Source organism: Plectropomus leopardus, chromosome 17 (genome assembly GCF_008729295.1).
Source record: "Plectropomus leopardus isolate mb chromosome 17, YSFRI_Pleo_2.0, whole genome shotgun sequence".
NCBI classification, from domain to species: domain Eukaryota; kingdom Metazoa; phylum Chordata; class Actinopteri; order Perciformes; family Serranidae; genus Plectropomus; species Plectropomus leopardus.
The window spans coordinates 10,174,056-10,196,116 of NC_056479.1; the positions used below are offsets into that span (position 1 = coordinate 10,174,056).

The 22,061-nt window shown below is 40.7% G+C and overlaps 1 protein-coding gene across 1 annotated transcript; it reads left to right on the top strand.

Moving 5' to 3' along the window:
• The first annotated feature begins 204 nt into the window (after positions 1–204).
• kcnj19a (potassium inwardly rectifying channel subfamily J member 19a) lies at positions 205–20,584 on the top strand. The gene is made up of 3 exons (XM_042505707.1): positions 205–1,153; positions 14,644–14,860; positions 19,612–20,584. Exons 1-3 carry the CDS (start codon positions 488–490, stop codon positions 20,268–20,270), a joined length of 1,542 nt encoding a protein of 513 aa, XP_042361641.1. The 5' UTR covers positions 205–487; the 3' UTR covers positions 20,271–20,584.
• The last annotated feature ends 1,477 nt before the right edge of the window (positions 20,585–22,061 follow it).

The window sequence follows — 22,061 nt, forward strand, 5'->3', positions numbered from 1 at the left end:
TCTTTACACACAAACGCAGTCTTGCGTAACTCTCCCCTCCTCTCTCCCTGCCCCCTTGCCTCCCTCTCCTCGCATCTCTCCCTCACACACACTCCCCTCTCCATCCTCCACAGCCCACCAGGAGCTGTGAATGGTAGACAGCTCCTCGTATTCGCTCCACTGGTGAGCACCGCGCCAGTCAGCGTGGAGACTGAACAGAGCGCACAGCTACACTCACCAATCGTCGTATGTCATGCAAAGTAACTGGAAGAGCAGTGGATATTGTTTTTAATATAACAAACGGATAAGTGTTTAAAAGCTCCGACATACTCGTGATTTTGTTGTTGTTGGTGTTTTTTTTTTTTTTTTTTTACTCAGGATTTACGCGCACTGAAATGGCCATGGCGCATTTTACGCACTGCAGGTAACCAGTGTTTTGGGGGCTCAAACAACCAAAAACATGGATTAAACAGCAAGTCAGTTTTGCTTTTACTTAAGGAGAGCTCAAATGGCGGCACTTCGTAGAAAATTTGGCGAAGACTACCAAGTGGTTAACACGAATCGGGCAACCACTTTTTCCGCTCCGGTCAAGAAGAAACGCCAGCGCTTCGTGGACAAGAACGGTCGCTGCAATGTGCAGCACGGAAACCTCGGCGGAGAGACCAGCAGGTACCTCTCTGACCTCTTCACCACTTTGGTGGACCTGAAGTGGCGATGGAACCTGCTCATCTTCATCCTAACTTACACGATCGCCTGGCTGGTCATGGCATCGATGTGGTGGATCATCGCGTACATCAGAGGAGACCTAAATCACGGCCACGACGCGTCCTACACCCCCTGTGTGGCCAATGTTTACAACTTCCCCTCAGCTTTTCTGTTTTTCATCGAGACTGAAGCCACCATCGGCTACGGCTACCGGTACATCACAGAGAAGTGCCCGGAAGGCATCATCCTCTTCTTGTTCCAGTCGCTGCTGGGCTCCATAGTGGACGCCTTTCTCATCGGCTGCATGTTCATTAAAATGTCCCAACCTAAGAAACGCGCGGAGACGCTCATGTTCAGTCAGGATGCGGTGATTTCTCAGCGAGACGGCAAACTGTGCCTCATGTTCCGTGTGGGGAACCTGAGGAACAGCCACATGGTGTCCGCTCAGATCAGGTGCAAACTCATAAAGGTAAGCCCGAGGATCACATATTCTCTGATGATGACAGCTTCCCGAGGACTGACTGAAGTGTAGGAGCTGATGCTGTGAATAAATCACCTTGTTTCACCAATAAAGCAATATAGCGAAAGAAGTATCATTAAGATGAACATACATTATAATCAACACGATTAAGTTGTTCTAACTTTAAATAAAGTGTCTGGGCTTCCTCAAAATTTTTAAGTTGACTGGATTTGAAAATACAAGTCAAGGTATTTTTTTCCCCAATAATTCATCTTTTCCTTTCAAATTCAGTTGACTTAAAAATTGAAGGCAGCCCTGACACTATTTTTTTCTTACATAAAACAAATACATTTTTTTTTACAGTGAACCTATTGTAACTTATAAAAGTCCCTGTTGCTGCACTGAATTTTATCTCAGCAGTTTTGCATTGAGGCAAATAGTGAACGTTTAAGCAACATAAGAAAAAAACAGCCTTTTCCCCCACAAGGACTGCACTCTTGACTGACAGCTGTCTCCTCAAGAATCTCTATTTCCTTTACTTCCATCTCATCTGAGCCCACAAGGAAAAGAGCAGTTTCACAGGTTTAAATTATCTTTTTTTTTTTTTAACTGTAAGCAAGTCCTTCTACACAATATAGGCCTTGTTAAACAAAACAGGCTTAAGGTAGCATTACCATAATCCTTCAGCTGCACAACAGTGAGGCTGAGTGGCGGCAGGCAGGTGCATCTTACACCACTGAGATGAGAGAGTAAGGACTGTTGTTGGTGTAGCTGGATGAATCCAGCACTACTGCTGACACCTGGACAGATAGGTGTGCATCAGTAAGTGGATGTGACAGAGAGATGGCTGACCCGAGGTAAAAAAAAATAAATAAAGTTCCGCTCTATGAATCAGCAGCGAGAGGAAGCTTCACACACGACCACAGATCACTGGAGTCAGTAAAACAGCCCTCCTGGGAGAGAGCATGCAGCCATAAATAAGTATTTATTGCATCCATAAAGAAATGCATTATTTTCTTTCTTTTCTTTAGGGTGTTTTTTTTATTTTTATTTCTCTTCTGGGGGATAGAAAATGACACACAAGGAATAGGGAGATAAGCTGTTTTAGTCACAACATTGTGGATTTGAATCCTAACTGTGCAACGCTGGTTATCCACTAATGGAGAGCAGACTTTAGGGGGGAATATAGCTGATAAACCACACACTCCGAAAACAAGCAACAATGCAGAAAATTACCACAAACGGCAGCAAGGTCCAGTGACTCCGCTTTTAATTATCCCAAAAGAGCTCCTTTCAGCCACATCCATGTTCAATGTACAAAATGGGCCATAAAGAAGACAAACAGCATTAGTGAGGTGCTTGGAGCTTGTTTATGTCCGTGTTCGCCTCTACACAGCCACATCGAGCACAGCGCTGGTCAGCTTAATGATGCATGCAGGCAGGGAGGGAGGCGGGGAGGACCGAGCTATTCCACAGTTACAAGTGTGGAGGAAATGAACAGCCCCATAGGCAGAAAGTACAATCACACATGCCTTCCCTCGTCTCTCCTGTGAGATGTATGCTCTCAGCATCTCAATCAGACTGTCTCCAGCTCGGCAACACACCTATAAGACTGTTTGTTTTAGTTTATAAGCACACTGAAACTCAGTAATAGGATTTTCTTAAAAGCAATGGCCCCCAGAACCGTAAGAAATATAATTTTGTGCTACTTTCAAAAAGAAAAAAAGGCATGCATCAGTTTTTATATTGTAGAGCCACTCTCCTTTTACCTTTCCTTCAGGACTGCTAGAAATATAATCAGTATAAATTTCCAAGACCTCTCAGCCGACCCCACATCTTTTTACACTCCCTCTCTCTGTGAAATACAATAAATACAGCATCCACTGTGTGCTCCTTAGTGTTTTTTTCTGCAGTTTTGCTCCAGGGCTTTGTGGTCTAACCTTATTCTTTCGCTTCAAAGACTCTCTTACCAAGACTGAATTTTTGCAGCAGCTCTGCCAGAGCACAGAATACAAAAAGAAACGAGTCATTGTGCACGAACAAAGGCATTGTTCAGGTTGACCGTAGTTTAAGATATCACACATCACAAAGAGTGTCAAAAAAACATGCAGTATTTAGACTGAATGCTTTAAGTGCAGTCCCTGTATAGAAATGCTGGTGGTGCTGTTGAACTGCAACCCTCTTCAAATCATGCCTCATCATATAAAATACTCAGGCATTACTGGAAAAGGAATCATTTCAACTTGAAAAGAATCTCTCTCTCTCTGTGTGTGTGTGTGTGTGTGTGTGTGTGTGTGTGTGTGTGTGTGTGTGTGTGTGTGTGTGTGGGAGAGAGGGAGTTTGAGAAGAGTTTTTTTCTTTTTTGATGACTTGCACATCAAGCCAAAGCTGAGTGAATGAACAACTCTCTGACATCAAATCAAACCAGATGCACTGAAACTCTCCCACAATTAAAACAGAGGCGTAACTATAGACAGCGCAGGCAGTGGGGGGCTCCGTAGAGAGAGCGAGACCTCCAGAAATGTTTTGGGCAGAGAACAGGCATACACTTATGCTACATAGACAATAACAAAAATTATACAATAAATTTGAAAAGCTATTTAATTCAATGAATTTTTTAAGTTCTTTGGTATATTTGTCAAGTGCAGATATAACGATTGCTAGGTGATATGTATGTTGATGATGTTGTCCAATGTTGAGGCTCTATTTGATCATTTGATGAGATAATTTATGGTAGCTAGTTTAAGCGCAAAATCTGTCAAGACTGACAAGCTGAGCACATGTGCAAACCTAGCGAGCGGTCATGCAATCAAACATAGATGCAACAGTAAGTAAGTAAAGCAAAGTAAAAGACAAGAGAGAAAAGAACAGGAGGAGAAGGTAGCAAAAAGCTCCCAAATTAGATTCCTTTGGCTTTTCTTTTGGCACTGATGCTTGTTTTCACGTTTCAACATTTTGACTATTTTATTGCTACTCAACTTTCCCACACAACACATTGTTGGTAAAATATACAACTCATGGCATGTCTGTGTGTGTGTGTGTGTGTGTGTGTGTGTGTGTGTGTGTGTGTGTGTTCAACCTGGTGTCACTACCAACTCATCATATACCATTGCTTGGTCAGTGGTCAGAGACACTTTTTAGCTGTGATATCAGACATGCTGGGCGGAGGCATTTTTTTTTTTTGCCTCTGAGCAACTGCTGTAGTGTAAAGAGCAAAAAAGTCTTTCAAAAGTCAAAAAAATCCACAAAATGGATAGGTCAAACAAACTGTGGACTTTCAACTTGGAGACCGCTGTTCATGTCCTGTGTGATACCAAAACTCAATGGAGTTATTTTAACCCTCCGAAACTTGGGTCGACATCACTTTTCCTGTGCTGCTTTCAGAAGCCTTTATGAGTAATTAAACCTTCAAACCATAAGCAAACTGGTCTCCTTTTGAAAACTTGACAAAAAAAGCAAAATGAAAGAAGTTGCAAGATATTAGATTTGGATTTTTTTAAGCTAGGGCAAAATGTCCAAAAAACTATATTTATAATTATCAGAATTATATATTTATAAATATCCTACAGAATTAATATTATTTTAAGCAAGTTTTTTAAGGTCATTTACTTGTTTGTTTATTGTTGTCATTGCTGTTTTTTTTTTTTTTTTTTACTCCTTTTTTCTTTTATTCTAATTTCCAGTCCTCAAGTTTCTCCTTGCCTTATTTCCATGTTTTGGAAAAACATCAAGCCAGTTTGCTTTTTGCTTTGCAAGTTTCAAAGGGTCAATAATAGCATAGTGTAGCTACATTACGTTAGTAACAAACATTCTTGTTTTAAATCAAACCATGATGGTTTTTTGTTGGTGTTTTAAATAAACCTAACCACTTACTTTTTTCCTTAAACTTAAGGAAGTAAACCTAAAGATAAAGTTTGGGATTTTTTTTACCCACATTCTAAATTTATTTTTGAAAGAGACTGTATGCATTCAAAGTAGAAACTGTATATTACTGGAGAAGAATAAAAGACATAATGCATGTGACAAGCGCAAATTGACACACCAGCCCTCAGCATCCAGAACTGACTAGAGGGATACCTAGAACTTCATAGTTTGAAGTGTAGGGTCACTCATCAAGTGCCAGTTTGTGTGTGTCATAACTGGTAAGCAGCATGCACTGGGGTGTGTTGTAACTACCTCACGCTATTCAATCAAAACAAAACTATTTCTTTGACACCTCCGTGATATGGAAGCTGAAATTAATCGCACTACCCAGGCAAAGGCACCAGAGTTCATTTTAACAAAAGCAAGCAGGTTATGTGTGAAAGCACCCTTAGTTTTGATGAGGTTGTGGATGTTGACACAAAACAGTTTTTAGGGCAATGAAGCGTAAGATGAAAGTACAAGTCTGTCACTCATCCCTTAATTGCTCCTCTTATAGTGCAATGCACGGACCCACTGACCTTTGGTTAGAAGTGGTCCTCTGGCAATCTGCCCAACCAGGTACAGAGTTCTGCTGTTTACTTTCTTTCTGCTCTGGGTCCAGTTGGCCTGCAGTGTAGAGGCAGGGGACAGCCTCTAGTTGCCCAAGACAAGGACACATCCTCCATATCTGCACATAGAAGACGGTCATTAATATAATTTCTGTCAGACAATGGCAGTAGAAGAAATCCCAGCATTCCTGGTACATAACAGTCAAGATAGTCTTTTGTGTCCTGGGATGGGTTGTCAAAAAAAATCAAAACTCAGATACTAATCTATACTAAAAATTAGTACTGGATACAATACTCATTTCTAACAGTAACTATACCAACAATGCCTTTGAAAATATGGTGCCAATTCACCAGAAGCAAAGAAAATTAAAAAAAAGGCTTGAGCGGATTACATATGCATGTCATTGTGTCCTTTTATGCTTTTTTGTTTTTGCAGTACCTCAGACTACCTAAAAATAAATCAGTCATTGACATTTTACAATAAGGTTGCTGTTTTTTTCCCCACTACCTGAGGCAACTTAAAAATAAAAATTTAAAAAATGGTATTGAGTGTCAAGTATTTTTCTGGTATCTGTATCAAATTAGAAATTTGAATACTGTGACAACCCTAGTCCTGGGTACGTGCAGCATCATGCAGAGTGTGAACTGGTACACATGGCCCGGTGTGAAGGTCTCATTTTTTCCAATCTAGGTTGCAACATAACTATCAGTAAAATCTACACAGCCCCTGATAGATGGTGTTTAAATTGGAGCCACTTGTTGGTGCTGCTGTGTTTGGACACCAGAGCTCCGCTGAACTGTTGTGACAGCAGAAAGAAGGGACAGACAGAGCCATGGAAGCTGTCATACAGAGTCCCACCATAAGCAGTTGAAATACAGCTTTGCAGGGCATCCATGACAGCCTCAGAGGGCATTTTGGTGGAACTAGCTAGCTAGCTGAAAATGTGACTGTGGTATTACTGGGAGGGTGCAGGGAGAGAGTGAAGGAATTGATTGAAAGTGATGGAAAGTGGTAGAGGAGCTATAGAGGAGCTGCGGAGAAGCTGGCAGTGAGAGAGGGGAGACATAAAAAGAATTACTAACAGATTTGTTTCTTAATATTTTCATTGTGTGAGTGGTGCCTTTTACTTCACAGACATACATACAGGGGAGAGAAAGCCTCTCGGCTGTATGTCTCCTCAGAGGATTGCAGGATGAGCTATATACAGTAGTCACTAGAAGTGGAATTGATTTCCATTTCTTATCTAATAAGGATAGTGATGCAATTATACTACCAGGTTGTGGAAGGCTGGAGAAGAAGCCTACAGTCATTGATTAGTGAGAACCAGAGCCAGAAATCCTTAAGACTCTGGACTGCTCACGCTCCTCTCTCCTTTGCATGCTTTACTTGAATAATTCAAAATGTCTTCAGTTGTATGTTTTGCTGTGTGTATGCTTCAAAAAGCACAAAAACACAGACAAAATCTTCCCTGCTAGATTTTCTTTCCAAGGTATTTAAAAGAAGATGTGTGAAGTGGAGTGTGTGTTATTTGTAATGTCTGAGCCAGCAGACTGAAGTCAGAAAAAAAGCATTATTATTCTTGAATAAACACTACATCTTAAGGCTTCTGATAATAGTAATTTAGGAGCCTTGTTACAGTATTATCCACATCCAAGTAGAAATCAGAGGCAGCACAGTTACGACAAAACACATTTTTTGGCCAAGAACATTGCGACACCATTTCTGCCGCAACAACTGTTGAAGTCACTACGTGTCACATTGAGGATTAAAACACTATCCAAGGAAGGAAACTAAACCAGAGCATACGACAGAAACATTTCAGGCAGAGGCTTAGCATTTCCAAACAACATCTAATACCAGCTTTATCCTGCTTTGACTTCATTTTGGTAAAGCATCAGCCTTCAAAGTCACCCAATCACTCTGACTTCACATGCATCCTCACCAGATTCACAATCAAATCTAGCAGGTTTTCTCTTGCGATGTATCATCTTACTAATTCGTAATTTCAGAGCAGCCCAGGATCCAAAATAATGACCTTCATCATACAAGTCTGCAGCAAATAATTTGTGTAATAGCTTAACCTTTATTTATAGCAAGGTGGGAAGTTAGAGTGTGAAGGTGGTGGACGGTCCAGTGGTTTGTCTGACTTTAATGCCACAGGCTTCAGTTTGCATCCAATAACTGACAATTAGTGTCGCACAATGTACTCCCAAGATGCCTGACCTTAAAGGGGACCTGTTATGGTTTTCCTCATTTTCTGTCACATATATAATTTTGCAGTGTCAGATGTTCATATTAAATGTGGCCAGAGTTGAAGATAATGAGGTTGTGTAAAAGTAATCCCTATGAGCAAAAACCTCAGGTTTCAAATCGCTCTGAATAGTGTTTTTTCAATGTTTTTTTCTACTTTTGAGACAAGCTCACGTCAGCATGTGATAGATTTTATTTTGTCATCTGCTCCAGGCACGCTACTGCAAGCGTTTGCATTATCGGCCTTCACTGTCACATGTAAATGCAAATATCAGGGAAATATGCAGACTAGGTTGCCTATATTGTTCATTTCTCCCTGATTTTTCGATCATGTTCCTGCTGTCCAGTTGTAAAGATTTTTGTTTAGAAGCTTTTATTGGTGTTTTTTCATGGTAGAATTTGTCTCTATACTTCATTATAGTCAATCTTCTGACTGCAAGTACACTGCTACATGTAGCTAAATGCTAATATCAGGAAAATATGTTATCTTGAATGCCGATGATGTTAATTTCTCCCTGATTTTGGATCATATTCCTGACTTACCATGACTTTTTGTGAGGATTTTGGTTAAGCTTTATTTGTGATTTTTCACAGTTGAAAGTGCTGCTAGTTTTGGTTACAGGTGTTTCTCAGCTGCAATGACAGTACAGAGATTGCAATGTTGAGAGCAGCGATAAGCTATGGAAGACCAGGAAAGGCTGACCAATCAGAGCAGACTGGGTTTTTTTCAAGAGAGGCTACTTAAAGAGACAGGTGCTGGAGCGTTTCAGACAGAGGGTGAATACAGGTATTGTACTGCACCAATAGTATGAGGGAATTATGTGAAGCTGATATTGAACATAAATAATTGTCATGTGTGCACACTGCAGAAATAAATAATTGTAAAAGCACAGGTGTTGTCATTCAGCTGTATTTCTGCTTATATTTGTCTTATTATGTCATAAAACAGTGAAGGAATAAGGAATTATTGAAGTGTTAATCACCTGGTTAACAGGTAGCTTTTATGAGCTGCCATCAAATCACTACTTTATGCTTCTTCAGATGTCTGACAACAGAAACATTTAAATGGTGACAACTAAATTGTGAGTTTGTCTGTAATCAAACACAGTGTAGGTGACTGTGGAGCAAAAGACGATACAACAGAGGTGAAACCAGCTCTGACAAAGCAACCAAGCTGCCTTTGATGCTGACTTTGATGCACAATTTTGTTTTTGTGTTTTCACCTAAAGACATTGGAAGAGAAGATGGAGATAATTTCAGAAAACAGCCTGAAAAAGCTTGTGAATACATGTCATTTTTATACAAAGAAATTGCTTTTACCTAACTATTGAACTTTTCATTCTGTACTTTTAGCTTAGTGAATATCCCTGCTCACTTGCAAATTAGTTTCATACATGCTCAACATGTGATGTTTAGGTCATAAAGTTCAATATATGAACATACACTTAGTGGTGGACTAAAAACTGACAGTCTATAAAACAATAAATCCTCCCTTCATGAAGATTGTGTTCATTTTTTGACCCAAATTTTTATAAATTTGAATGGGGAAGTTTAATTTGAATGTGGTGCTGTTTAAATCATTTAAATCAGTGTGGGTAAATAACAGAAACACTGATACAGCTCAACGGTGCACAAACTGCATCCTCCAGAATGACCACAAAGATGAATCAACCAAAGCATTCTCACTCCCAACTTGTTAAATGCTCACACTTGATAAGTGGCTGTACACATCAAATTATGATGCTATAGGTACCCCTCCAGCTATGGATTTGGACGTTCACAGAGACCATGTCAGTTTCACTTGTTACATGCATTATGTCTCTTTTCTAAATAAACTTTTGTTTTCATCTGAAATTTGCAGTTTCAGCTTGTTAAGAGCATACAGCTTCTTTCTTAAAATAAAGCTAACATAGGTAAAAAAAAACTTCATTTTTAGGGTTACTTCCCATGGTTTAGGCAACAAAAGCACAAGGTTAGGTTTTGAAATAATATCATGGTTCTGCTCAAATTTAGTACATCTGTTATTAACATTAGGTAACTTCACATAAGATACATCACAAAGGTCACTTGACATACATCACTAGCACAGTGTGCAACAAATAATTGCACGCTATGTTGTTATTAAAATAACTTGCCTTTTGGTTTCACACAGGAAACAAGCAACATCTGCCAGATGCAAACTTTCTCACTTTTGATACTATGGCAGCTGCTTGAAGCGTTAAAATAAGCCACCCTGTGCATCTCGTAAAGCAGCTAAAGGGTGCCTCAGTACGTTGGTATCTGTTGCCGAGGGCTACTGACCAGGTGTCGGTATTTGACGAGCTGGGAGTGAGACCAGGTTGAATCAACACCATGAGTCAGGAGTATTAATTGCAGAACTGTTGTATTATACATATAGGTATAAGTATTAAATGTCCATCCCATGTTGGATTGTCCAATTTATTTGACCGTGTCTGATTTGACCAGTTCATCTCATTAAGTTTAGGCATGACTGGGTGAAATGTTAGATGGCTAGACCTTTCTCGATGTACTGAGAAAGGCAGACGTGGCGAAGGGGAAGCCTGTGTGATTTGGCTGCCTTGTCAGTTGACCAGATTGCCTACAAGCTCCTGCAGCCTCCTCTCTCTCAGGCTACTGATTGATGAAGACCTGGCAGAGCGTGGAGTGGAGTAGTAAGATCAGGCCACTTTGGCTCTAATCAATTTTATTTATCACCTGTCTTCATCCATAAGCATCATTCACACCCCTGAAACGCTCCTTTTGTGAGCATAAAACAAAACCACAGCGCCTTTCTAATGATAATGAGCAGCTGACAGGTTGACTGGGGCGGTGAGTAGTCAGAGTCTGATGTGTGTTTGTGTGCATGGCGAGTGTTTCTCCTGCACAATTGCCCCAAAGGCATAATTGAAAATGAATGCGTCAGAGCTCGGGGTGAGAAATGTGTTTATTTGCTGGAGTGCGGGATTTACATGAAAATTAAAAAAAAAAAAAAAACGGTAGACAAGCTCAGCTATCTCAGGATCTTTGCAGGGGGAGAAGCGTAGGAGAGTGCCAACAGGGTCTGTGTAAGGAGCTTTGCCTGTCAATGTTTGCATAGAGTCATTCATCATTTAATCTTCAGTGACAATGACAGAAAGTGAAATGTAGCATTTCTCTTCGCTAGCATGAGATAACCCGCATCCAACCAAACAGTATTCAGCAGCCTGTAGGCACCTGAACAATGCCCCCCTGACATGAAAGTGGTTCTCCAACATAAATCCAGAACAGCAGCTCATTGATATTCACAAGAGATAGAAATAGAATGCAATGTTTTCTGGCAATGCAAAGTCTGTTTACTCACACTTCATTCACAGTTTACTTCTCGGAGGGATGAACTAAAGAGCAATGTCACAGGGAGGTCAGGATGAAGCTGGGCTCTGACTGGTAGATGCTGCTTTACAGGAGTTGTTTGGATGAGAGAGGAGGCAGCACCACACATGTATTAAACCCAATTTATTAATGAATTTAAAAAAAAGTCCTCCTTTGAAACCTGAAATAAATTCCTGTCTTTTTGTCCTTAATTCTCACAGAAATTTGATCAAACAGCCAGCAACAATATTATAATCCCCCACTGATATGATGCTAAAACTGTGCTACCAAATTAAATTAATGAAATTGGAAGATACGAGTTCTGACATTTGTTCAAAACATTCCTTAAAGTTGTTATAATTTTTTATTTTCACTTTTATTGTCCAATTATGGCACGCAAGGCCTGTCCTGCTGCTACTAGTGCTATTGAAATAGACTAATGCTAGCTAGCTAGGGCACCCATGGGTATACCCCGCAGTCCCTCCACCTCACTTCCCGCCGCTCTGACACTAAGACGGAAAGTTTACTGATCCTGCCAGGATTTGGGGGCCAGTCCAGTTGCTAAAGGTCCATCTCTGCAACATATGACAGCTACAGTAGCTTGGAAAGCACTGTATAGTTAAAGGGAGTCGTTGTTAATTTTCAACCAGCTCTGTGTCATCGCAGTGGACGCAGCAGCAGTGCAGCTGACCTCTGCTGGTGGAAATGCTGAGATATTCAGGTGCTCTTGGCACAGGTGGAAGCCAAACACCATTTATCTGCATGCACTGCTCATGCTGTGATGGCAGAGCTGGTTGAAAATCAATCAAGTCTCCTTTAATTGGCTTTAGCAACTTGAATTTAGCCAGCGATTACAAGTAAAAACAGATAAACACAGGGGAGGCATATACATGTAAACAAGACCTGATGCATAAAGAAGGTAGAGTGGCACCTAAAGAGAGGAATGAGATGGGTAGTGTTTTTTTGGCAAGGGTGGTGTTCAAACCCATTAATGAACTCAAACTGTTTGACAGGGCACCTAGCTATAAAACACCTCTTTCAGCCAGCACCCAATTTCCTGTTTGCAGCAGCATGGACTACTTGCAGCAGTAGATAAGCAGCCTCATTGACTGGCAACTGGCGTTCATCATGCAGACGTGGTGTTGTTTAAAGTGGTTCAAATTACAATAGATGTGTCCTATTCATTTTTGGATTTAATGTTATCCGAAGTTAACTGAGAGCTTTATGTTTGACAAATTCATGAACTAGTCTTTTTTTATGTTCTTTTATGTTAAAGTGAAAATATAGGCTATTGTTTGAAAGTAACAAGCAGGCCTATGCATTTTAAGCAGGAAATGTTAGATTATGTAAGAACAAAGTAAGTATCTGATTTTACATTTCTTTATTTCATAGTTATAGTAAACCAATAGGGCTTACTAGCTCTACACGACTGGAAAATGTTTATCTCTTTTTTATGTTAATTTTTGATTGGGACCTGTTAGCTTTAGCCTTACTCTGTTAGCATAATATCGTTAATATTAGGCTGCTCAACTAGCTAACTACTTATGATAAAATCTGGCATAGCAACTGTAACTATGGAGGGGGGCAGGGTGGGCTGTATAGGTACAGTAATACCAAATTGAAGTAACTTATGTAAGTAACAGTAGGCTGGAATCAAAGTTTTTCCACTTTGTTATTGTATCGTCACTGGAATTTGGGGCAGAACAGTCGAAGGTGACACTGACTCAGTTGTAAAGGCTGAGAGAGGAAACCATTGCCATTGTGGAAATAATGTGTCGATTATTTCAGGATAAACGAGAACAAAAGATCCAGAAATGGCAGAGAGGGTTGTAGAGAAGGGGGTTGGACTGTGTGTGCGAGTCTGTGTGGGATGAAGCAGTGTGTGGTGGAGGAATAGTGTGTGTGTGGGTGGGTGGATGGCAGGTGCCCAATTATTGGTTGCAAGTGAAACAATGTAGAAAAAAAGAAGAGAGTATAAAAATTAGCTTTTGATATTAAATTTTTAACCATCAAAGATCAGATTTCTTCCTCGTAAATGACATCGAAACAACCTGTTTCTGACAGCAGGATGCCAAAAAAGCTGGAAAATTTGAGAGAATGTGCATGAAATGGTAAACACACTGCTAAGTGACGGATGCAAACAAGATGAGAAAAAGGTGAACAGGTTGATTAGACAGAATAAGACAGGAAAGGAGAAAATACATTCAGGACCTTGGTGCTGAGCTTCAACATCATCTGGGCAATTAAATGCTTCCGCACCAGTTAACACTCTGTGGGCAAGTCCTGTCCAAACACGGCTGCCTGTCTCATATGTCCGCCTGCAAGTTCTTCAAGAAATCAATGTGAAATGCCAAATCTATGGCCACTGCAAACAGGGCACCAATGGAAATGTCAGACAGACAGGAAGAGAAAATATCACCCATCACCTTTCCAGGGGTTGGTATATGTATTTTTAGAGAATCCCCCATCACACCTTAACACTGAACTTTGAGGTGCTTACATTACTCGTACAATTGTAGTTCCATTTTCGGCTTCTTTATACAACCTTTGCATGCAAAATTCAATTCACTGAAACATATAAATATTCAGTTCAAAAACAAACAAATCAGTGTAGTTGGTGCTCTTTGCCATATTTTAGATGTCTAGGAGTTGTAACCTCCTCTACCAATCTTCTAAATGTCTCACGTGGTTTCATATTAGTAACAGATTAATGTTCAAAGAGGTAAAGATAGTAAATAATTCAAAAGAAAATAAAGTGTAGCGAAAAGGTCTGATTAATGACCAGAGGGTTTATGTATCAGAACTTTGTTCATAATTTTTCCTCTCTAAAAAATCCTCTTAAGACCCCTCTGATTTATATTATCTCAGATGTATCAGTTACGTATTTAACATTAAGCAACTGACTTAATGTAGGTTAGGTTTAGCAAATAGGTTCACAAGGGACAGGATCAGCATTATCCTGGGGTAAAGTCCTATGTTTGTTTGACTCATCCAACAGCTCAGCCTTCCTCGCTCATTATATTACATCCCTCCTTATACCCATCAGCGCACTGATCAAGTAAACACAGCCCTCACAATTACGTGGATTATACTTGAGCATCATTTTTCAAACGTAGACATACAAACAGCACATGAGATTCACTTTTGTATACTTTGAATGCAGGACTTGTAAAGTGATGTACATGTAATGGAGTGTTTTTAAATTGTGCCAAGTGTCATTAGTACTATTACTTTAGTAAAAGATCCTGTTAATGGACTGAAGATCTGCATCTTGTTTCATTAGATTAAAGGGGACAAACAGTGCCAGAACAACAATCTGTCTTACTCTGCTTTATGAGGACAAGTATCTAATCTTCTCTTTCCTGTTTCTTTTCTATCCTTATTTCACTGTCTTGGCTCCGCTTCTCTCTCTCTGTACTGTTTTTCAGTCTCGTCAGACACCCGAAGGTGAGTTCCTGCCTCTGGACCAGTGTGAATTGGATGTTGGTTTCGGGACAGGAGCAGACCAGCTCTTTCTGGTGTCCCCTCTCACCATTTGCCACGAAATCAATCCCAAGAGCCCCTTTTTCGACTTATCCCAGCGCTCCCTCATGAACGAACAGTTTGAGATTGTTGTTATCCTTGAGGGCATCGTGGAGACCACTGGTGAGGGATCCTGAATTAAACTCCTTTTCCTATCACTTCTTTCACCTCTTTCCTTTTATGCTTCTTGCATTCACTTCTATCACATTCTCATTTCTTATTTTCCTCACTCTCCTCAATCTAAATGTAAATTCCTATATTAATATCAACCCACATAACATTCCTATCTAATAGATACTTATCTAAACTTTATGAAATCTCATTTCCCCGCCCTCTCAGTTTTGCATATTTGAAGAAGGAGGGAGATGGAAAAAAAAGGGAGAACGAGAAAACACATGAGACAGACACCCTGATTGAATTATGAAGAATATGTTATTACTGCAGAATCGGTTTATGCCCACCCTATGCATAATAAAAGCCTGTGGTCATAGATGCGTGTGTCACTTTGATAAATGACCCAAGGTTTTAGTCAAGTTCCACTCCATTTTTTCAGAAGACAGCAGAGAGCAGAGGTGTTACACTGTTATACAGCCACAGCTGTAAACTACAGGCAGCTATGCAGGAGTCTCTGACAACACTGTTCTCTCTGTTGCATATGTAACAGAATGATTCTTCCCCCAAGTCCAATACAAATAAATCCATCTCTCTCTTTTCATTTTAACTCTGCTTCCATCCATCCCTCATAGTCCTTACTTTGCCACTGCTGTAGAAGAAACCACAGAGCTGAATAGGCTTAGAGCAGGAGGGAGGGATCAGCAGGGAAGCGGAGAGGCATGCAGGCAACACGGTCTGTGCTCTGTTGATAATACCATTAAATCAGGGTGCAGCCAGAAGTTTAGTGACGCAGTGCTGTGGCACTCAGAGCTGAGGAGTAAAGGAGGGAAGCCCTGGCAGTGCTACCTTCAGAGGGCTACGATATCCTGTCATCCTCACACTAACACACATCCTGTTAACCTGAACACATTGAGAGGTATCCTCTCACATCTAGCTGCTGCTGACACAGCTGTTCAGCTTGTTGATTGTCTCCCTAACTCATTACAGTTTTGTTTAAACTAGACAGATTACAGTGCTGTCACTCATATATATGTCTGATACCCTTTTTTAAGCCAAATTAGCATGTGTATGTCTGTTTTTTAAATGCAGTGAATTCTGTTCAAAAAAACAGGCAATAAACTGCTGTCCCATTGCCAATAGACCAGAGCGGTGTACACGGCTCTGCAGAGGAGTATGCCTTGTTTTATTTTCTCCTGGTGTGTCATGTTCGATGTCACAAATGGGCCAGAAAACGCTTTAGTGAACAGTAGAAACCAGCATGGCCAGTGAAAATGTTTCTTCTTTTTTATGTCTTACCTAAATTCAGAATGACATTGGAGCACTGTCTGGATGACAGACACCTGAAAAAAGGGATTGTCATATTCCCATCACTGCCAATCCGTGCCAATAAATCCATGACTACTGCAGAGTCATTTGACCCGGGATTGAATGCCAACTGTAAAATTTTCTATTAAATAAAAGAAGACAGATGTTAGTGTGTGTTAGTGGGTTTTTTGTCCAGTGGGAAACTGTTTTAGTGGCAATATTGATTCTGTTTTTACATGTTAGGGGAAAAAAAGCAGAAAGAGATTGATGTATGAGATGTGTTCCTTTACTAAACTGGAGGTTTCTCGGTCAGGTATGAAACAGTACGTGGCTATGAACAGATGAAAGCAGGTAAAGAGAATGAATGGAGAAATAGACTAAGATTGTAGACAATATATAACTTCCACAGCTACAGTGTTTATTGCTTCGTGCTCACTCATTTAATACTGTGGCAGAACTACAGGCAAAACACCATCACTGACTATCCAATCCTGACTATTTAAAATGTGTTGAAAACAACAATCTTTGTTTGAAAACAGAAGGTTACTTATCTGATCCAAAATGGACCCATGCAAAACATACTACAACCTGATGCCCATCAATCAGTTTTCAAAAATCCTGGCCCATGGACAAAAAGCCATGGTCCCAATGAGACCTAATTATAGTAACAGCTAATCCAAAATGCAGTCAATACAAACAGACAAAAAATAGAGAGAGAACGCCAATAAATGATTCAAGCAACTAGGACCAAAAGAGCAGCAATCAATGCCATTTTATCCTGTACATCACAGTTCACACTTTCAAAGAGCCTATTGCACCCTGATTGAGCCCGCTCGGGCTCAATCAGGCAAGAGGTGTGTAAAGTTTCAGAAAACTGGAGCCAGGGTGTGCTTTTTTTTTTCTTTTTTTTTTTTAAACAAGCGAAACATTGATTAGCCTGGTCGCTGATGCACTAAACATGTTAGCACATCTTCATTGGGAAAAACTAAAAAAATCTGATGTTCACTTTTTGTCTTGTTGGCATTGCATCAATTTAGGGAGAGGTTTCAGCCATGCCTCAAAAGTCAATTTTTCCCTTGTGATTATTATTATATATGATCAGAAGTGATAGTGGGTCTGCTCAGGTCTGCATAGACCAGTGACGTGTGGTAGTAAAACAGGAGCTTACCAGAACCCAATTCCTGAATATCATTTGAACTTCGTTCAAAACACAAGGACTGTGAAGACCTCTAAAAACAGAGCAGAACAGAATGTGTGTATCATAGTGTAATCCCTTGAACATGAGATGGTCAACATAGCTTGATTTAAGTCTTTTAATTCTTTTTTACTCTGACATATCAACTCCAGCTGCAGGTTATACTTTGTCGCTATGCAGATGACACACGTCTCTGCATGTCTGTGTTAAGTCAATGCTAGCTAAGCAACAGTGGCCAGATTAAAAGAGTCTGACGAAAGAGGCAAAGCATTATAATGCGCTCCGTAAACAGTGCCAGTAAAGGCTACTGCCAGGAGTTTTACATAAAGTCTGCTTCAGGGATGGCCTCTTCGCTGCCTGCCAAGTGTTTGCATAGATGTGCTGAGGGCTTTTTTTATGCAAGATGCAGCAAACATTAACCAGCTGGTTGACTACCCATATGACACCTGAACGATGAAAAAAAAAAAAAACTGGCATGCCTGTCAGGCTCCAAACCCACACACTTTCACTGCACTGGTATAACAGCTGTCTTTTGCATCTACAGTCAGCAGGAATACAGTCATCATTCTACTGGTAAGAGAAGAGAATACAGCTGGAAAATTATTCTGGACTCACCCATGTGATTTAAGCCAAGCCTCTGGGCTAATTAAGACAAAAAATGACCTTTGTGTAAATGTAGAACTGACTTTTCTGTGGATGAAGATGAGTAGTCAGCCTGGAATAGCATCAGGCTGTGACATAACACTGCACATATCATCCCTCAGAGGGACAGGCTCAGACTCCCACTCTACAGCTCACTGTAGTGTTCAACAGAAAAGCTCAGGTGGAAGCAGAGCCACTGGATCAGAAAAAAATATGGATTAGGTGCTTATTGATCGCAAAGAAAAAAACTTTGAAATGTCAGGAACATTATTTTACAAGAACTGAGGTCAAATGGAATAAAAGCTTGTTTAAGAGGCTTGCAAACTGTTACAATCCTGTACGCACAGGCACCTATATTACTAGAACATCCTTGAATTATGAACCAATAATAACAGCAACTGCCAAAAGAGCATGACATTAGTGTTTCAATATCATTGTCTTTGAGACAAGCAGAGATTTAGGCCAGTACAAATCACAATCAACACCACAAGTTACAGTAGACATGCACAGACAGGACCCATGGCTCTTGACATTGATGTGCGGATGGTGTTGGGGGATTGCTTATTATGCTGATCAGATATAAACTGGCAATTATCAAAGTCAACACAAGCAATGCTTATAACAAGCATCACTCACCTTTCACCCATATTAACAGCACAAGACAATGGAAATCACACAGAACTGCATCGAAAAACAAACAGCATTACTTTGACTGCCAGGAAGTGAAATTTAAATTGCTGTTACATTATTTTATTTGACTTTATTTCATCTATTTTTTTTTAAGGCTAAGGCTTTTTTAAGGCTGTATAAACCAACTGTTGTGGACTTGACGGTAGTACCCTCATGTGTTGTGAGGTTAAATTACTGTTTCTGTAAATGGTGTCTGGTGGCTTGAAGAAAGTATAGGTAAAATTACTTCATTTTATTGCTGGAAAGGCCTGTTTGATGGCAAGGCAAAGCAGTAAAACAATCTTAGTATAGTGTACATAAACTGTCGTTTTTAGGGTTGTTTTTTTTTTTTTTACGTGGTCCATTTTTAGGGGACTAAAATACATTTTGCTGCTGCTCCTGTCCACAGCCACCAGACTCCTTGGACAGAAATAGTACTTTTACTTCACAAAACAAAAGGAGTTACCACTGTGACCAACACTAGTTTTGATTAGTATTGAGTGGAACACTCCCTTTGAAAAATGGAAAAGAACGCAGATGGATCCACCCTTGAAAGACAAATAAATATCACTTTCTAAGTGTTACAAAAATGTGTCCTTTATCTAATATCATATAGCTTTTCCATTTCAGTGCATTAGAGCTGAGATACTGAGAACATGAAAAGATAATAGTCGATACTAATAGTTGTTTATCTACTTTCATGAACCACTTGGGAAATGGCTGGAATCCTTACCACTAGATTTACTGTATTCAATCTCCAGTGTGTGACTAAACGGCATGGAAGGAGCATGAGGCAGTGATTCCATAAGCAATAAAGAAGAGCAGAGCGGAAAAGAGATAATGGGAAGGACTGCTGCCCTTTCACATTCCTCTTATCAGCCAATAATTGTTTTGTCGGAGATAAACCCTTTTATTTATTTATCATTACTATCCTGTCCCTCTTTTGCAGGTATGACATGCCAGGCACGGACGTCATATACCGAGGATGAGGTTTTATGGGGCCATCGCTTCCTGCCAGTGATGTCCCTGGAGGAAGGCTTTTTCAGGGTAGACTACTCTCAGTTCCACAGCACGTTTGAGGTACCGACACCACCGTACAGCGTCAAGGAGCACGAAGAGAAGAATTCACTGCCCTCGCCACTATCCACTCCCACCCCTGCACTGACTGAGAGTCACGGTGCCCGGCGTGACCGGGTGTTTTCTGTGGATTGCATTAACACATCAGAGGACAGGAGGGGAGGGATTGGGGGTCGACTGCCGAGCAAGCTGCAGAGGATGAGTTCATCTGGGAAAGAAGACCTGCAGAGGAAGGTGCTTCTGCTCAGCTCCCAGCACTCAGAGAAGGCCTGCAGCACAGGAGACCTGCCCCTAAAGCTGCAGCGCCTCAGCTCCTCGCCAGGACCCGAGGCGGAGAATCGGCTGCAACTCAAGTCCCTCAAGGTGGGCTTTGAACCCATGACCCAGTCTACTGGTGATCTGTACCAGCACAGCTTAACGCCCATGCTGTCCCCTGCTCCGGTCCCCATGCACAGCCCACTGCTCTCAGCTGGAGGAAGGCCAGAGGACAACCTGCCAGCAAAGCTACGGAAGATGAACGCCGACCGCTGAAATCCAAACAGTCCCACAAGAACAGACTCCCACTGACCTCCAACCACAGACAGACCGGAGGAGACGGGCATGGATTTAGAGATGTACTTTACCTTTGGAGGCTTTAATAGGAAAGAAACAGATGGGTCTACTGACAATTTATTGATTTTTTTTTCTTTTTCTCGAGACACAACCTTTATTGGAATTACTGTGATTTTTGTGTTTCATAGCAGAGGCAATCATGCAGGCTTTGTTACACACAAAAGAAGAAAACTTCATGCTTGATGCGAACTTGATCATTCTGCAAGAGTTGTGCATGTATACACTAAATCCATGTATGCACCACTACACTTAATAGTCAACCTTAGTTTTATCTAAAAATAAATTATATAAAGATGATAATAAATGCTGTTTGATCTTTCCTTCCCTTGTGTTTTTTGTTGTATCACACACACCTACCTACACACACACACACACACACACACACACACAAACAAAATTCGATCTTTAGTTTATGTACTCATTATGATTGTTGAATGCAACAGCTTCGCCAGATGTCAATAAGTAATCCAACTGTGCAATGCAATGCCGTTTTAATAGGCTGTTGTTAATGCCCTAATTTTGTCCCCTTGGCAAGCCACACTTTTCTCAGTGGATAAAGTGCATATAAGACGCAGAGAGAGGATAATGAGCTGAGCTGCTGCTGAGGGAGAAATATGAAATGTGTTTATTGGAGAATGGAGGCTGATTATAGTCAAGCCGTTGTTCCAGACAGGGGAGTAGTGTGGTAACTGAGGCATCATGCCTGAAAAACACACCACAACGATTGATTATGTGGTCTCCTTTCCAATGTATGTTCAAACACACGACCACAATCTTTGCTTGGTATCCATGTATCCAGGTAGTAGTCTTGGGTGGTATCACAGTATTCCGGTATATCAGGGTATTTACAAATCCTGAGGGCATATTTTTCAATACCGTAATAAATACAGATGCTCCTCTCTCTATTAAACTAATTTATGTAGTGCACAGCACGCACCACCAGAGCTAAGTCTCCGCCCTCTACTAATTGAACAGGCAGCTGAGCGCCACACACTTATATTGTAATATATTTATATCCCGGTGAATTTTCAGGAAGGTATGAAATGTAACATACTGCCCCAGCTTACCTGGTAGATATGATTCAAAGTCATTTTTGTTCATCAGCCAGTGGAACTGGAAGTTTACCGTAAAGCACAATCTCCTGTTCTTGACCACAACTGTTACGTCTTCTAACAATGTAAAGGAATAGAGTGAGATTAGAGAGCAGAAGACACACAGGGCCTGAATAAATCCAGGTATAAAAAACACGACACTCTGCAGATGCACTTCCACAAAAAGCTTCTTCAGCACCATGGGGTCAGCGTATCTGAGGTACTTAGAGCCTAAGCCGTAATGTCACCGCTCGGGCAGCACAAAAACAGGAAAATCAATGGAAGAGGGAGATTTTCCCCACTTCAATTGCTTTCTTACAGAGACCCTCCCCCTCTCATTATGCATCTGTAGCTTCAAACGCCCTCTCAGTTTACACAGTCTCAACTGCTCCCTACTCTTATTTAGCCTCCTGTGTGTGTTTGTACACACGCACGGTTTGTCACTGTTCTCATGCTGTGTATGATTTACCAAATTACACAACAGTGAATAGAAATAGGCCCATTATAAGAGACAGAACCTCAGATGGAGAGTGGCCCACTGTTGAAAACATCTGCCAAAAGTTAATTATTGCCTCCATTACGGCACCTACAGATAAAATTAATCAAAGAAGATGTAAAA

Coding starts and splice junctions, on each gene's coding strand:
- kcnj19a (XM_042505707.1), top strand. CDS start 488: ATGGCGGCACTTCGTAGAAAATTTGGCGAAGACTACCAAGTGGTTAAC. Junction 1,154..14,643: donor TCAGGTGCAAACTCATAAAG/GTAAGCCCGAGG, acceptor ACTGTTTTTCAG/TCTCGTCAGACACCCGAAGG. Junction 14,861..19,611: donor GGGCATCGTGGAGACCACTG/GTGAGGGATCCT, acceptor CCTCTTTTGCAG/GTATGACATGCCAGGCACGG.